This window comes from Balaenoptera acutorostrata, chromosome 12, assembly GCF_949987535.1.
Source record: "Balaenoptera acutorostrata chromosome 12, mBalAcu1.1, whole genome shotgun sequence".
Taxonomy (NCBI): domain Eukaryota; kingdom Metazoa; phylum Chordata; class Mammalia; order Artiodactyla; family Balaenopteridae; genus Balaenoptera; species Balaenoptera acutorostrata.
Window position 1 is genome coordinate 73,732,930 of NC_080075.1, and position 18,042 is coordinate 73,750,971.

The following is an 18,042-nucleotide window of genomic DNA, read 5'->3' on the forward strand; positions in this document are numbered from 1 at the left end:
AAAAAGTGAGATCCACAATGCTGTGTAAAACTGAAAAAAGGTAAAGTATTCAAAGCCTAGTAAAAAAATGTTTTCTTCCAGTGGTTGTCATTTCTTACGATTAATCTCAGTGAGCAAGTAGGTGCTAAGAAAACCGTAGTAGTCCCCAGATACTTGAACTTGCTCTCAATAATGAGGGTATAACTAGGAAAAGCAGGGGCAGAGTTAGAATCCTTTCAAAAGGAATCATTTGGACTTTTTGTTCTGTAGTTAGGCTGGTTTTGTTGTGATAAAGTGAGTACATTGATACAAAAATATGGTTCTTACCTCTTAGAGCCTGGAGATAAACCTGTGAAGCCCAGCCTCCCTTTGGTGAATTAGGAAATGAAAGGAAATGTTTTGCACCCACTAAGACAAGAAAACAGAGCAACACACGAACCAACCTCACCCCTTCCACTTCCTAACAAGTTGGTGGTATTGTAGACTTTAGTTGTTTGGGTTGTTTTGAAGTTTTAAGCAATCATTGAAGGATGATTGCTCTTCAGTAATAGAATAAAAGATATCTGAAGAGCTCAGGACAAGTTCCAGAGAAAACATTTCTTATACTGGGTTGCTTACTGCAGTGCACTCTGATTAATTCTTTTACATTATCACCAGGCACACATATACATATATACAGAAAGATTGAAGCATATTTCCCAAAATAATTAGCCTGTACACTGTACTCAGTATTTTCTATCTATTCTACTTATCACAACCTGCTAAATTCATGACCACTGATAGATTTCTACCCATGGTTTGAAAATCACTGGTTTATTGAATAGAACCTACTTTGCCAAGATTAGTAGAACATTGTTTCATGTTCTATTCAGACATGAAGGCAACATTATTAGAGGGATTCCTTCTTTTAAGTGCTGTTTGCAACCATGTAATCGTACCAGTAAATTCTAGTAATATTGATGATGGTGATAGCTAACATTGAGGCCCAGTCATTTTACTAGTGTTTTCATTTACTTCCCACAACAATACTGTAAAATAGGTATTGTTTTTCCCATTTTAAGGATGAAGAAAGCTTCACAACTGGGAAATGGCAGGACCAGGCTTTAAACTCAGTTCTTTCAAATACAGACTCTAAATCTCATGCTCTTTCCCACAAAGTTGAGACTTGTTCTCTGTGAGTGTTAAGGTCCTTTTAAAGTGGTAGATATCACATAGGGCAGCCTGCTACCCTGGAAGGAGAACTGGAGTTGGGAGTCATACTGCCTGGGTTCAAGTTCTGTTTCTGCCCCTTTGAGGCAGTGTGGCTTTGAGCAGGGTCAGATTCTGAGCCTCCTCTTCCCAGTCTTTAAAATGAGAGCAGTGGTTGAGATGATTGGTCCATTTTGGCTCTGACACTCTAATTCCATGAAAAAAGTTACCACAACTTCTGGTGTAGAGAATCTGAGAGCTCAGTTATATCCAGAACCTTTCAAAGCAGTAGTTGGAAGTGGTACAGATGAGGAGAGTGAAAGAAAGACGCTCAGCAGGAGACCAACTTCAGCAGCTCAGGACCTGAGGCTTTGCATGTGTTACCTCTGCTCTGCAGAGAAACTGACCCGAAAGAATCCACGTCTCCAAGACTGAGAAGTTCTACCTTTTCTTCTTCCCTTTTTCCAGAAATTTGGAGAGCTTGCAATGACCAAAGAATCAAAAGCCTTGATGGGACTTTACCGTGGTCAGACCCTATGCAAGAAGAATAAATTTGGAGCTCCGCAGAAGGAGGTTAAGTAAGTCAGCTCTATGTAGGAAGCCCCTGTGGATTTCGGCACATGCTATGCTTGTCGATGTCTCTGAAGATCCATAGAGCTAGATTTATGCCTTCAGTCTTGCCCTAAACCTCTTCTGTCCTGAGCACTTTAGATCCCTATTCCTACGAAGGATTTTTTGGCTTTCAGAGTTCTGCCTGTGCTGAGTTTTCTCCTGAGCTCTCTAATGTCTCCTGTAGAGGCATTCTTGTCTCACTATTGATGTCCCCTAGAAATATGGTTTAGGTTTCCCCTTCCTAAACCAAATACACACACTATGTGCTGTTTAATGACCTTGTCTCTCCCTGTGACTTGAGATACCATCTCTGGGAACTCACACTTCTCCCTCATTAAAAAAAGTAAAGCCTCATTCTAGTCATTAAAGTCTTGTCCTTCGTTTAGCTTACAGCCTAAGCGTTTGAGAGTCTACTTACCTGTTTCATATCTATTCTCTTCAGCGAGCCTTTCAGTGTTATGCCGCCTAAATAGCTCTTCAGCATCTTAAGTTTAGTAATGCCCCTAAGCTCACCCCCTTGCTCAGTGGTTCTTAACCTGGGCAACGTTGCCACCAGGGGACACTTGCCAATCTCTGGAAACATTTTTGGTTGTCACAGCTGGGGAGGGAGGGATGGTACTGGCATCTGGTGGCCAGAGGCCAGGAATGCTGCTAAACATCCTACAGCGCACAGGACAGCCCCACAACAAAGAAGTATCCAGTCCAAAATGTCAGTAGTGCTGAGGTTGAGGAACACTGTCTACCTGAATTACAGAGAGGGATTTGTGAAAGCAGCTAATGTTACTACCTTCTCCAACCGCTCACCTTTAATGAGATTGCAATCCAAAGCAGAAGAGGAAATCAATAAGAAGCCCGGGTGAGACAGACAAGATTCTTGCCAAGGGGGCTGATTTCCAAATTAGAATATGAAATACAACCGTAACTGCTTCTCCAGCACACGTGGTGATCGGTATCAGTTGGGTTGTCTGTGTACCACCTAATGTTGACAATATCTCGCATTCAGTGGGTGAGATAAATTACTTCCATGCTGCAGTGGAATGATGATATGGCCACTTAAATCTACATCTCTTCACACATCCTGCAAAAATTACTCTTAAATTTTAAATTGGACTTCCCTGGTGGCACAGTGGTTGAGAGTCCGCCTGCCAGCGCAGGTTACACGGGTTCGAGCCCTGGTCCGGGAAGATTCCACATGCCGCGGAGCAGCTAAGCCCGTGCACCACAACTACTGAGCCTGCACTCTAGAGCCAGCGAGCCACAACTGCTGAGCCCACGAGCAACAACTACTGAAGCCCGCGTGCCTAAAGCCCGTCCTCCACAACAAAAGAAGTCACCGCAATGAGAAGCCTGTGCACCGCAACGAAGAGTAGCCCCTGCTTGCCGCAACTAGAGAAAGCCCGTGTGCAGCAACGAAGACCCAACGCAGCCATAAATTAATTAATTAATTAATTTAAAAATTTTAAAATTATAAAATGTTTACTCTTAAGCTAATTAGCCACTCCTGACTCCTACTCTGGTCTGCATGTAACTCTTACTGTTATATGCAAATAGCATGTAATACCACCTGGAGAAGCTGTTACTGTGTACCAGTACACAGAAAAGACAGGCAGCATGCATGTGAAACTCATGTAAGAAGAAATAAGAAAATGAGAATCAAAATACTTAAGCTTACAAAAATTCTCCCCCCAAAACAACCACAATGCAAAAGAACACTATAGTAGAATGCTTCCAAACTTGAATTATATATCCTTAAATAAATATTTACAGATAAGAAAAGAATCACTTTGAATCAAAAGTTCAAAAACTCAGAATTAAATGGGCAGAAAAACAGGATGATGTAAGAGTTGACCTAACTTGGGAAATAAATTGAAGAAAAGGTAACATCATCTTAGAAATGAAGAATAAATTATAAGGTACGCAAGGCAGAATAGGTTGAACCGAAAATTTAATAAAGAACATTGAAGAAAGGGCATCCCCCTTCCTGCTTTCCCAGTTGTCAGTAACAGTTCCACTTCTGTCTCTCTAGGCCTCTTCCCCCTTGCCTCGGATAATAATTTGAATTCCTTATGTATTTTCTCTTTTTATAAATTAATTTTTTATGCAAAGAATGCATTCTTAATCTCCTTTTTTAAAAAACTATTATAAGGAAGTTTGAATACTAGATGAATGTTTTGTGTTTATGGTTTGAATGTTTTAATATAAAAGGGATCCTTCAGTATGAATCCTATAATCTTTTTAGTCAGTGGTACAACTTGGAGACTATGTATGTGGGTACATACCAGTTAACTTGTTCCTTTTCATCTTCTACTGAAAGATTGATGACTTCCAATTCTTCATTATCGTAAACATCGTATGACTGTTCCTCACAGCATATCATCTTGTGCATAAGTGCATTTCTCTAGAGTAGATAGTAGAATTACTGGGTCGTAGAAGATGCAATTTTTGGTTTTAATACATTTGACCTCCTATATAGGACAAAGTATATACTTCCATCAACCATGCATGAAAGAACAAAATTCTTTATATCCTCACTGTTACTTTTAAAATTTTTGCCAATCTGATGGGGAGAGAATACATTCGTTTTAATTTGCATTTCCCAGATTATTAGGGAAATTGGGCATTTTACTGGCGATTTGTTTTCTTTTTCTGTGAATTGCTTTATATAAACCCCTGCCCATTTTATTGGGTTGTCTTTTTTAATTGATATGTGTGTTCTTTATATTTCCCCAGTAGTAATCCTTTGTCTGCTATACCTGTTACAAATTTCTTCCTCTTCTATGGTTGTCTTAACTTTTGTGGGGTCATTTGTCAAGCAAATTTTTAATTTTGATGCAGTAAATACATGAATAATTTTTTCAGCTCCTGTTCTTTATGTTTTTCTACCCTATTTTTTCATGGTCTCCAGGTACTTAACACTCACCATATAAAAATGTGTATTATCACAAAGATGCATTTGAAAGATACTCCCAGGAATTGAAGTTAGGGTGCCTTTTCACGTCTTGAATATGATTTTTGAACATTATAATCAGAATTGTTATGAATGAAACAACTCTAATTTAGGTCTACGGTGTTGTAAACTTGGGCTTCTTTTATGAAGGAAGTTGTTCTGAAAATTTTTTTTAGTTACTTATGGGAAAATGGCATATTGTTCCAAAACTATGGAAAACTAAAAAGAGTCATCAGACATGATCTCTATCCCTCAAAAAGCTTAGAATTTCGTTGAGGAGACAAAAATGATGTACATGAAGCTGTTCCAAAATACTGTGGGGTAAGCCAAATTTTAAGGGTCCTGAAAAGTTCAAGAGGAATTCAGGGGTGGAAAAGGCAGTAGTGTGCATGGATGGAGGTGTTTGAGGGAGGGGTAAGGTCTGGAAGCAAAGAAACCATCCAAGAGGCTTTTGAACCAATCCAGGTAAGGGGTGAGAAAGGCACAGATTTCAAGAGAAATGAAAGATGACTGGAAAATGGCAAAATCACTAGCAAGTAAGTAGTTGGAAGAAGAGAGATTAGTCTTTAGGCTTATCACTGCAAGTTGGCTTTTGTTTGAAGAAAAATACTCGTTAATTTAAGTGTAATCCATGTTGTTTTGTTTTCAGTGATCTCAGGTATGATTGAAGATCAGTATAATTCTGTCTCCTTGGGTAGACCAATTCTTGTAGACCTAACGGATTTTTGCATTTAACTTTGAAAATCAGTCATTTATGAAAGATGTCTTTTTGTAGGTAAAAATTATTTTAAATACCTTATTGTTGTCCCTGCTTTAGTTGGTTTATTGGATGATGACCTGGGCAATCTCCCACTTTTACTGAATTAATTAGGATTTATACCAAAAGTCATTTCATCCTTTCCTTTCAGGCAGCTCGCCATTCTTGGCGCAGGGCTAATGGGGGCCGGCATCGCCCAGGTCTCCGTGGATAAGGGCCTACAGACTACACTGAAGGATGCTACGCTAGCCGCGCTGGGGCGAGGACAGCAACAAGTGTTCAAAGGGTGAGCCTGCTCTCTGCCTTTGCTGGGAGAGTAGCGTGTGTTTTGGTTTTTGCCGTCACAGTTTCCTTTCTCCTGAACATGATCTGTATTGGATACTCCATAGTTAAGTCTCATTTCCTTTGCTTTTTAGACATGCTCATTCCTGCTTTCACTTTTTTTTCTTTTTTTTTTTTTTGCGGTTGTTGCAGATAATGTTATTATAAATCATTAACATCATTGGAGTCTGTAGTCTTTGAGTGCAGAAGAGAAAACCTTATCTCTTAGACGTTTTTAAATGCCATATAGTTTATACTTTGGTATCAGACTAGAAAGTCTCATGTTTGTGAATTTTAATTGCTGTATTGTTATAGAATATTGAAACAGCATGACTGTGTCTATAGAGAGAACTGAGATAAGGATATGAGGAAACGTGTAACTGCATCTTGAAGGTAGGGCTGGGATCAGAACTCATGAACCTCATATTTCTCGACTGGCGTTACTATAGAGAAGCAGTTAACTGATTTGGCTCCACAGTATCTGGATCTTATGGACTGTGTCTCCACCTTACTTCTGAATTAATAAACGGGGAATATTATCCTCCCTCCTGCCCGTCCCTCCCTCCTCTCCCCGACCCCACACACATACTGCCTGTTTGCAGAGGGGAAAAATGGAGCAGCAACTTGGCCAAACTGGGAATTTGTTTCAGCTCATTTCTCTGCTCCAATGTAATAGACTGTCTAAGGCTGGCTGAACTTTGATGGTCTTGCATGTGACTTTTAGTTGAGTCAGTTTTTTTGTTTCTTAAATGGATTATGTGGCTTAAGTGTGTTTTTACCCCTTTTCTGCTCATATATTGCTACCATAATACTGTGCAGGACGTGGCAGGTTTAATCATGTTGGCAGATAGCAACTATCTTAATGTAAGATAGCAAAGCATTGTAGTAAAAGATTCTGACCCCCCAAAATGGCATGTGCTCGATAACACCATTGCCCTGAGACCAGCACGCGAGCGTTCCCAGAGTTTCATACAGTCACCAAAATGAGAAATTGCTCTAAAATAGCTTTTCCCCCTCGATCTCTTTTGGATCCAGCTGTCCCGGGTTTCCCTTTTTGCATTAGAAACATCGGGCTCTGGTGAGTGCCCCTCAGTGTACTGCTGACTTGGGACATACATATTTCTTGTCCTCTCGGGAATAGTTTCATTAGGCATTAGAATTAGAGCAACTAATAATGTTTTGAACTCTCACAAGAATCTTGCTTGCTGACTGCTGACACGGTTGTCAGAAACCAGGATATTTGAATCCATACTTTGGAGACTTAAACTGACTACTTCTTTGAACTTACCTTGTGGCTTTAATTTTTCTTTTGGTTAAGGAAACTAGTGAATGGGGTGTAGCTTCATTCTTCATTCAGAGGAAAACTCTAGGTCATTTATTCTGAAAGTGCAGTCAGATTAAAGCCTAAGAGAGCCTATTTTCCTTGGCAATAAAAAACAATCAGTTAAGTGTCTGAGTAGCAGGAGTCCTTTTTAGCTCTCTATGGGGAAGAAGAAACCTTGAGTTAATATTTTATGTAATCAATATGATGTGCTACTAGGTACTGACCAGGAAATGGATTAAGAATATACGACATAATGCTTGGTCTCTGTCCTCCGGTAGATCACAATTACAGAATAACAAAATGATGTGTAAGCAAGTATAAACTCGTGGTCTAGGACCCGTGTTGGCTATTGTAGGTAGAGAATTACTAGAGCTATTGTAGGTAGAGAATTACTAGAGCTGCTCTCTTGTTTGCCATTTTAGTGTTCATGTTTACTCCTCTTGGCAAATGTAACTGTTTTGTTAGTGACACCGTTTATGCAGGTTGGGCATGTAGAGGCATCTCTTAGTAGAAAGAATATGGATGTGGGGGTCAACCTGTGTGAACCCTAGGACCCTCCCTTAACTCGCTCTTGGACCACAAGTCCCTCTGAGTCTCCTTGAGCAGCTCAGCTCCCTCAAAATGGGAGCTACCTCACTGAGTTGGTGAAAAACACACAGCACACTATCTGGCCCATGGACACTCAGTAAATGTTAGTTTCCTGTTCTCCTCCTCTGACTAGGAATGTGTTTTTTTCCTAGACTGAATGATAAAGTGAAGAAGAAAGCACTAACATCGTTTGAAAGGGACGCCTTTTTCAGCAACTTGACTGGGCAGCTCGATTACCAGGGTTTTGAAAAGGCTGACATGGTGATTGAAGCTGTTTTTGAGGACCTCAGTCTTAAGCACAAAGTGCTCAAGGAAGTAGAAGCGGTAAGTAAGGGGCCTGCTGTACTGAATCCTAGTGTTGTGAGTGGAGAACACAGAGACAGGGTTTTTTTTTTTTTTTTTTTTTTTTTTTTTTTTTTTTTTTAATATTTATTTATTTATTTATGGCTGTGTTGGGTCTTCGTTTCTGTGCGAGGGCTTTCTCTAGTTGTGGCAAGTGGGGACCACTCTTCATCGCAGTGCGCAGGCCTCTCACTATCGCGGCCTCTCTTGTTGTGGAGCACAGGCTCCAGACGCGCAGGCTCAGTAATTGTGGCTCACGGGCCCAGCCGCTCCGCGGCATGTGGGATCTTCCCAGACCAGGGCTCGAACCCGTGTCCCCTGCATTGGCAGGCAGACTCTCAACCACTGCGCCACCAGGGAAGCCCGAGACAGGGTTTTTTAAAGGAACTATAGGAAACTTGTGGTTCTTTTTATAGGGCCATTCATTCCCAGATGTAAGGGGTTTTGTATGTTTGTTTGTTTGTTGGAGGGGTGAAGTAGAAAAGAACAGCTTTATTGCTTTGCCAGGCAAAAGGGGACACAGCAGGCTTGCGCCCCTCAAAACTGTGTCCCCCAAATGTAAGTTTTTATGTGAACCCATGCACACTGTGTATAAAGGTCAAATCAAAGTCCTAAGGAAAGGCAAACGAGTAGCTTATTAACTTAAGCACAGGGTTCATTAGCCTTATATGGGAGTTCAGTCACCCAAACATACAAATAACCTCATGGACTGTAGCCAGACATCTTGACATTATTGGTGGGCTGCAAGCTGTAACTAAACTAATTCAGGTCTAGGCAGCAGAGGAATTAGGGAGAAACAGTTTCTCCAGGCAGGATTCAGATGCTCATTTTGTGGAAATGCTACTCTGATCTTGAGCCCAAATGCTGTGCATAGTCAACTCTTGAGATGGGATGATATGAACAAAACAAGTACTTGAACTGGATGGTATGAAGAAAGAGGAAAGAAGGAAAGAAGAGATGGCAGTAATCCAGGCAGGAGGTAGAACCGGGGCCTCGACTAGCCTACAGTTAAATAAACAGAGTGTAGGTTAGTAAATGGTGTAAATAAAATGGCACTGACTTTGCAACATTCTGGGGTGTCTTGAGTAGTGGGCTGTACTCCTAAGACTCCCTTCCATGGGAGGACAATCTCTGCTCTACTAAAGACTGAACCTAAGGAGGGTTTAGAAACTAACGACAAGCAACTCAGTTTGGGATGGATTCCACTTGTGAAACACACATTCCAAAATCTTTTCTTTAGACAGAGTGTAATGTAGATTCAGCTGAGGGACTGAATTCAGAAGAGCTGGGTGGGTGTGTGTTCTCTCTGTGCAAGGTGGCACTGCAGCAGAGAAATGGACACAACGTTCCCGGGGCTTTGGGGGCCCTGCTGGGCCAATGGAAGGTAGACTGAGGGGCGGCAAAAACAGAGCCGTTTACCACTAAAAGAGCATTTGTCACCTGACTGGGTGATGGTATTTGCTTTTGGAAAATCAGGATTTGGGAGTATCTGAGTGTAGAAAAGTTTGTTAGTTTTAGCAGTTGGGAAGCCAGTGATCAAGGAAAAGAAAGAGAAAGAAGAGGGATCAGATCAAGAGAAGTGCAGACTATGAACAAATCAATACAGTAGTTCCCATTGAAACATAAAGGTTAAGGGAGAAGAGAAGGGAAAGAAAGAAAAAAAAGGGGGTTTTATATGTCCGTGAAGTCCATGGACTGGGGAAAGGGAGGATATTCGGGGAATCATGAATTTTTAGCAGATAGTAAGAAAAGAATAAGAAGATTATTGCTAAAGGTAAAATCCAAAGTGTTACGTATGTTGTAGTTATTTATGTAACATGTCACAGGCCTTTACCTTTTTAGAGAAGCTAGTGAAATCATCTAAGGTAGGAGATACTCAAAGAAGTTTTTCAGAAAGGGTGGAAAAGAGCAAGGTCCAGAACAGATCTGTATTTGGAAAATCAAAGAATTTCAAGTGAAAGACCTTTAGGAGGCCATCAAGTCCATCCTCTTACCTGGCCTCTCCTTTCTTTACGGGAAAATGGTAAAGCTGAATCTACATGCGGTATTCCTCGGGGATTTAAAACTTCACTTCTCTTCCTCTCCACAGAACTAAAGAAACTCACTCCTTTGATATCTTCATAATCCTTGTCTCCAGACCCCTCACTGTCTTGCTTGTCTCCTTTGCTGTCTTCACCATGTCTCAGTGTTCTCTTGGCGTGTGACAAACCACCGCAAAAACAATGACCTTTTCACAGTTCTGCAGTTAGGGCAGGGCTCTGCGAGGCGGCTGGCCCTTAATTCCACGTGGCTTCCCAGTGGGGGCACTCGTGGGACTGCATTCAGCTGAAAGCTTGGTTGGGGCGCCTCCCTCTCCCTGTGGCCTGTCCTCGCTTAGTGGTTGAGCCAGAGCTTCTCTGCAGCATGGCTGCTGGCTTAAGGGAGCAAGGCAGAAGCCAGTGGACTTCATAAGGCAAGGCCTGGAACTGGCAGAGTCACTTCTGCTACTTTGCATTGGTAAAAGCAAGTCATAGGCCAGCCCAGATTTAAGAGGAGGGGAAAGAGACTGTGCCTCTGGATGGGAGGAGAGACACACATGTACAAGGAGGGGAAGGATTGTTGCCAGCCATCTTTGGAGACATTGGTTTGCTCTTCATAGAGAATTTTACCACCGACATTAGACACCATACCATTAATAATGCAGCTTGAGACTATGTTAGCTTTCTGATCATCAGGCTCTACTTTTGACTCACATTATACTTTTGATTAAATAAAATCATGGGCTCTTTAACACAAGTTTACTGCCAAGCCAGGTCTTGCCCATTAGGTGCCTACTCAGTTATTTTTTTCTCTTTCTTCTCTTTCATAAAATCTTAATGCAGTACTTTACCTTTATCCTCATTATAATTCATCTTATTTTGCACTCAGTTTTTCAGCGTGTTGAATATATCTTGAATCTTGATTCTCATCTCTGATGTTAGGATTCTGCCTGCCCAGATTTGCACAAATTTGACAGATGTGCCTTCCATGTTTTTCATCCAAGCATCTGAATAAAAATATGAATAAGCTGAGATTGTGGGCAGAATGCTGAGAGAATCTCCATTAGACACTATTCTGCAGGTTGATAAAGCTAATAGTTAATAGTATTCATGCACTGTAGATATAATTATAGTGGTGTACCATTTCTTAGTAACACATGTGTAACATGAAATAAGCATGCACATTATGGTTTGTTCTCTCAAAGGTGAAGGGTGGGCGGGGCCCAAGTGTCACTCATTGGCTTTGCTTTGGACTCCAGTCATCTCCCAGGCCTACATGACACACTCTTAAATGCTTTTCTCCTGCAGGTGATTCCAGATCACTGTGTCTTTGCCAGCAACACATCTGCTCTCCCAATCAACGAAATTGCTGCTGTCAGTAAAAGACCTGAGAAGGTAAATTCTGAACAGAGGAAAACCCTGAAATGTTTTACTGCTTCAGGCTCATTGATGAAGGCTTAGAATCTGAGAAGGGACTGGTATGGATTATGAAGTGGATGAGGGTGATGATGTAGTCCCAGAAACTGGGCACAAAAAAGCTAGTACCATGACCAGTGTGAGATGCAGGAACAAGTGAACTACAACTAAAATATACCTTTATAGGTGATTTGCATCCCTAATGGGTATTATTATTCAGGTTCAGACTATAAAACCTACGTTTATTACATTGGGTATTGAAAGACCCTAAAATAAGAAGAGGTGTTCCAAAATAACACTTGAGCTACAGAGCAGACTCTGGTGACTGTCTGGGATGGGTTTGGTTCCAACTCCAGATCCAGGAATGGAAGATCAGGGGCTGTGGTGGGATGTGTCCACCCCGGTTTGCTTAGAGCTTCTACCCAGGACATGAGAGGGGTGGATGTAGAAGCACTTACAGTGAGTATCTGGAATGATGCCTAGAAATCTGTCTTTGGACTTCTGCTCTCTACCAGGGAAATCAAGTGAAATCATTCAAGGAGAAATAAAACAGTTCGCCTCTCTGGAGGATACCGGTTAGCCTCAGCGAAGCAGAACCAGCCAAAAGTAGGCAGGAAATATAAAAGGCCTTTAAGCAGCTGAAACTGTTAATACAAAGTCCATATACTAAAAACACGAAAATTTTTTTATTCCCATTCTAATAGCTTGCTAACTGAAGGTCATCTTGTTCCCTAGCACGCAGCAGATTAGAAGTGGTGTGGGCCTGATAGAGGCAGGTTCAGTGATGGCAGGAGGAGGTCATGGGGAGAAGTGGCAGCTGAGGGAAGACACAAACGCGGAGTAATGGCAGGTAGACAGTCTGGCCACGTCGTAATCACTCACAGCAGCTCCTCAGCGCTGGAGGACAGCGGAGGAGACCCTGCTGCTGTGCCTTGGATGCTACCCTCTCCTCTCCCCCGGGGAGCAGCACAAGCGTCACGCTCAGCAGTCCTCGCGCCCAGGGACCTTGAGCGGCTTTTAGCACCTGCTTGCCTAGGTCATTCACGTAAGAGTAAGGCCACAGGGGCACAAGTAGGGCAACCAACCCTCTCGGTTTGCCCAGGACACAGGCCCTCCAGTGCTACAACTGAGAAAGTCCCAGCAGTCCAGGACACAGCTGGCCACCTTTTGGCACAGCTTTTTTGAACGATGTCGATAGGTTTTGCTTGGGGTAGTGATTACGTGGGTAGATACACAGTTGTCAGAACTCATCAAACTGAACACTTTAAGATCTGTACGTTTTATTGTATATAAATTATACATGGTAAAGGCTAATTCCTTTTGCTCAGGAGTACAGTCTGAATCAGGTCCTGTCTTTTTAAGTATTATAGACATAAGTAGAAGGATAATTTAGAGGTTAGAAGCAACTTTTGGATTGATAAGTTGATGTAACATGCAAGTGACCTGTGTGTTACACAACGGGAAGTGGGCAGGCTGTGGAGACAGGCCGACCTTGACAGCATCCCACTCTGCCATTTACTGACTGACCCTGAGCTACTAATTTTAACCTCCTGATGTCTTTCTTCCTCATCTAGGTCATTAGACTGACTAGTTCACAGAGTGGTAGTGGATTAAATGTAAAGGATAAATGATAAATGTGTTAATGAATAGTGGAAAGTAAGCAGTCAGTCAGTGGCAGATATTAGTTAATACCTTATAGCTAAAATGGGGAGTGGAGGCAAAACTATAAATTAATGGATAGACTTCTTTCACAGTTCAGTTGTGAAGACTATCTAATTGTTAGCTTAATGAGGCTGTTCTCAAACTTTAGCATGTATCAGAATCACCTGGAGGGCTTCTTAAACACAGATCTGGGCCCTGCCCCTGGAGTTCCTCATTCAGTAGGTCTGGGGAGGCCCTGAGAATTTGCAGTTCTGACATTCCCAGGTGATGCTAGTGCGGCTGGTCTGGGTACTTGACTTTGAGAGTCACTGGTTTAATGAGCCTTGAGGGAATTTGAGTGTTGAGAAATGTTATTTAAACCCAGTACGGTCGTCCCTGGGTATCCATGGGGGATTAGTTCTAGGACCACCAGGAGATACCAAAATCCACAGAAGCTCAAGTCCCCTATATAAAATAGTGTAGTACAGTGAATACGGGCAGCCCTCTGTATCCTCAGGTTTCAGATCCAAGGAGTCAGACCAGTTGAATCTGATTCAACCAGTTGGATCTGCGGTTGGTTGAACCTGTGTATGCGAAATCTGTGGATATGAAGGGCCGACAGTATCCTGGTGGTGAGACGCATTGATGTAAAATCCAAATATATCTCTGACAGTCCAGCATAGTAAGTAATTCTTCTGCCTGTCTCCCCCCACACCCCATAAAAAGTGGACCCTCTCACCCAAACCATCAACATCATTAATATAAATGGAACCCTCATTCATTCTTCCCCAGTAAATCTAATTTGGCCTTTAGCTGCGATTTTGGCATTAACTGTTGGTAGGATCCATTGCCCTTAGTGAAAAGCCCTAGAAGCAGATGGAAGAGAATTCCAGTTAGCTCTCTCCTGAACATACTGGACTTTTAATCAAAGAACATGGAACCAAACCACTTGACGGTACCAAGCAGTATTCCTGTATTACAACCGCCTTTCTCTGCAGTGCTTTCCTAGCAAAAAAAAAGAATGCTATTAGTTTCCCCTCTCAGAGTTCTTAAATCTGTCGATGTTTTGTCCCCCCTTGCCAGGTGATTGGCATGCACTACTTCTCTCCTGTGGACAAGATGCAGCTGCTGGAGATTATCACAACTCCAAAAACTTCTAAGGACACAACTGCTTCTGCTGTAGAAGTTGGTCTCAAACAGGGGAAGGTCATCATTGTGGTTAAGGTAAGGAGCTGTGTGTCAGAGCAGCAGATTCAGAAAGGTTCTATGACACCTTATATTTCCAGGTTTGTTTTTAACTCTTCAGTTTAAATATACCAGCTTTTGATATGATTTCCCCTTGGTGGTCTACGGTATGGACAGTGGTGGACCGCTGAGTCAGGGCCTGGGACATGGCGGGTTCTCCCAGCCATTCCAGACCTTTCAGATGACTGTGAGACTGTCTGCTGTGCTCCTGGATTCAAGCCAGGCTGCCCCTGGCTATGGCTTCCCCTGCAGTTTAATATTAAGGATTCTGATGGAGATTATAAATCACCTTGAGTTTTGAAGTGGCTTCCGGGGGAGAGAGACCGCTTTCAGACCTGGGAAGTGCCCACAACTGAGGGGCCCATGAGCTCATATTCTCTCCCTTGGCAGGACGGACCTGGCTTCTATACCACCAGGTGCCTCGCACCCATGATGTCTGAAGTCATCAGAATTCTCCAGGTTGGTATCGATCTCAGAATGTTTGAGGCATCTTCCACTCTTTAAACTAGTTTTCCAAACTGGTAATGTTAAGGTGAGGAGCAGGCTTCCTTCTAATACGCTGACTCCTGGCTCTCCTCCAAGAAGGCCCTTTGGTGCCCTCTCTTTCCACACAGGGCTGGGAAGTCATGGGCTGACACTGCACTAAGAGGGGCAGAATTTTAGCTCTGCTCCCTTAGCGTCCTCCCTGCTCCAATGAGCCAAAGGCCTCCGACATGCTCTGTGCGCGGTTTCTGCATCCCCATCCGGAACAGGGCCCATTTGGTCGGATTGGTGCTACACCTGCTTCTGCTGCACGCAGACCCCTCCAGTGGCCATACAGGTCGGTCACTGGCGGGAAGGGCGTGGCCACTCCTCGCTGGGCTCTTACCAGACCTGGGCATCACAGGACTCTACAGTACTGCTCCTCGGCAACGTCTCTTCTCTCAGCATCGGGAAACTTAGCCCTGTCTGGCATGGAATCTCGTTATTCTTGAGATCCAGGATTGCAAACAAAAAGGAAATGAATAATTTGTTCATCTCTAGACTTCCTTAAAATTCTGTAGGTTAGGAAAGGCTCAGACTTTCCCCTTGTGGCTCCCAAGCCTCTTTGTGCTTCCCTGAGTGAAACAGTCCCAGTCCTGGGCCTGGCCAGGCGGCACCCAGAAGAGAAGTGGGTGCTGCACAAGGCTGTTTGTGAGGGCAGCACAAGGAGCCCTTCGGGGAATCTGGGACGGCCTTCCCCTGAGGTCCGGCTTTACTTCCCATCCAGGAAGGAGTTGGCCCTAAGAAGCTGGATTCCCTGACCACAAGCTTTGGCTTTCCTGTGGGCGCTGCTACACTGGTGGATGAAGTTGGCGTGGATGTAGCAAAACACGTAGCAGAAAATCTAGGCAAAGTGTTTGGGGAGCGGTTTGCAGGTGGAAGCCTAGAAGTGCTGAAGCAGATGATATCCAAGGGCTTCCTGGGTGAGTAGCCGCAAAGAAACGTAACTAGCATCATTCGTGACAGAGTTCCTGAGACCAAAGAGTTGCAGAAGGCCCGCGTGGAAGAGTGTTTTCTAAACATAGAGCCCACTGTCATAGGGAAGTTAAAAATGGTTTCATGACCACCTCTTTCTAGGCTGGGCCTGTAGATTATGGACAAAAGGCAGAACTCTGGCCTCCTGAGGCTCTGCCGTTGCCCAGGCTATGCAAGATTGACAGGCATTTCATCCTGCCCAAGGCGTCTACTACACCCGTGATACTGTGGGAGCATTGCGTCCCGGCTTTCCATGTTGTCTGACCACCTCTGTGGAGGAAGTAAACCTCTAAGTAGAGGATGTAATTGAGGCCCACCAGAGAGGTGGCTTTCTCTCTCGGCAAAGTAGCAACAAAATCAACACTAGGACCTGGGCATCCTAGGGCCTGGTGTTGCATACCTGGACATTAAAACTCACCCACCTGGCCTTTCCTTCCCAGATACACAGATTTCCAAGCTCCAGGAAACACAAGCTCTTTTTTCCTTCGCTGCCAACTCTTCTGACAAACACCAATTTCTAGAGTAGGCTAGGTCTACAAATTCAGCAATACGGAAAAGAGACTAGAGCTTTATAACAGACTAGCAGAGAAGAGAACTCTCAGGCCTGGGCTCTGAGAATTTGTTAACGTTCCCTTTCCTTGCTTCTTTTAGGTCGCAAGTCCGGGAAGGGCTTTTACATCTACCGGGAGGGTGTGAAGAATAAGAATTTGAACTCTGACATAGACAGTATTTTGGCAGGTCTGAAGATGCCTTCTCAGCCTGATGTGTAAGTTCATTTGAGGGGCTATTGGTGCAGAAGCGTGTTTCTCACCAGCCCAAAGCTTCTTGGACCCTCTACCATCATTTTTGTTATGATCACCATACGTGACCAGAGAGAACATTCCTGATGCTTAACACTTTTTGCCCTTCCACATTCCACCTCGTCCTCTACCAGGCCTCAGGGTAAGGACTGCAGCCCAGCCTTGGGAAGACCCCTTGGGAAGCCTTCCCTCTGAGGGTCCCAGAGAGCAACTAGAAAGACGGTCCTCCTAGGCCTGCTCACCTCCACACTGTTTATTATCATTTGTAATCAGCAGCTGCTGATGTCAAGAGGTACCGTCTACCCTGCCGGACCCTGTTCTCAGTGCCCGGTTTCGGGTTAATTAGGGCAAGTAGCCCTCTGCTGTCTTTTTCCAAGGGCAGCACCTTCTCTAGAGTTGGAGGTTCACTAGGGCTGGCCCGGAGCTCCGGCAGCACCAGCCCTCACTCCCGTTCTGCACCGGGGCGCCTGCGTCCTCCCCTTTTACCCTCCGCCTCCCTGAATGTCTCTCCCTGTCGGCAGCTCCTCGGACGAAGACATCCAGTACCGCCTGGTGACCAGATTTGTGAACGAGGCTGTCCTGTGCCTGCAGGAAGGGGTCTTGGCCACGCCTACAGAGGGAGACATCGGCGCGGTCTTCGGGCTTGGCTTCCCCCCCTGTCTTGGAGGTCGGTCTTGCAAGTCAGGAAGGTAGCTCGCTTCATCCCGGAGCTCGTTTCACTTCTCCTTCAACAACGTCCTATTTCTCCTTTTAGGGCCCTTCCGCTTTGTGGATCTGTATGGCGCTCAGAAGATAGTGGACCGGCTCCGGAAGTACGAGGCTGCCTATGGAAAACAGTTCACCCCGTGCCAGCTGCTTATGGACCACGCCAGCAGCCCTAACAAGAAGTTCTACCAGTGAGCAGGCCCTGAACCCTGCTCACTCACCCACTAACGCCAGCCGCGGCAGCGCTGGTTCTCGACAGAGTGGCATCTAGGTTTATCAGAGTAACCAGAAGGAAAACAAATTCTGGCATTGGGTGTGTGCCTTGATTAAAGTGCCTTCAGCTGTGGGCATCTCTCCCTCCCAGGGAAGTCTGGCTGTGAAGTAGTTTGTACTTCGTGTTGGAAGGTGGAACCCTCTGTGCTCACGAATTTGTAAGCCCCAAGGCCCAGAGTAGCAGCGTCTCTGAAGCCATCCTTGCTGCCTGTTCCTCCCAGGAGACCAGTGGTGGCCAATGGTGGTGAGGGCAGTTCTGCACCCAGCCAAATACTTAACAGTAAAAACCAAACATTATCAGCTTCTCTGCCTGCCTACTGCTTTCTCTTCTGTCTTTGCCCTTGTGGTTTAACCCCCTTTCCTTCAAGGGGTGAGCTGGAATAAAGCCC

At 44.1% G+C, this 18,042-nt stretch overlaps 1 protein-coding gene across 1 annotated transcript in view; it reads left to right on the plus strand.

Moving 5' to 3' along the window:
* HADHA (hydroxyacyl-CoA dehydrogenase trifunctional multienzyme complex subunit alpha) overlaps positions 1-17,958 on the plus strand; it is a 48,322-nt gene extending 30,364 nt beyond the window's left edge. The window contains exons 11-20 of the mRNA XM_007191274.3: positions 1,636-1,745; positions 5,635-5,769; positions 7,869-8,040; positions 11,385-11,471; positions 14,217-14,357; positions 14,769-14,837; positions 15,628-15,823; positions 16,527-16,641; positions 17,197-17,342; positions 17,430-17,958. Of these exons, the coding sequence (XP_007191336.2) occupies positions 1,636-1,745; positions 5,635-5,769; positions 7,869-8,040; positions 11,385-11,471; positions 14,217-14,357; positions 14,769-14,837; positions 15,628-15,823; positions 16,527-16,641; positions 17,197-17,342; positions 17,430-17,575 (1,317 nt within the window). The 3' untranslated portion in view covers positions 17,576-17,958. The remainder of the gene's footprint in view (positions 1-1,635; positions 1,746-5,634; positions 5,770-7,868; positions 8,041-11,384; positions 11,472-14,216; positions 14,358-14,768; positions 14,838-15,627; positions 15,824-16,526; positions 16,642-17,196; positions 17,343-17,429) is intronic.
* The last annotated feature ends 84 nt before the right edge of the window (positions 17,959-18,042 follow it).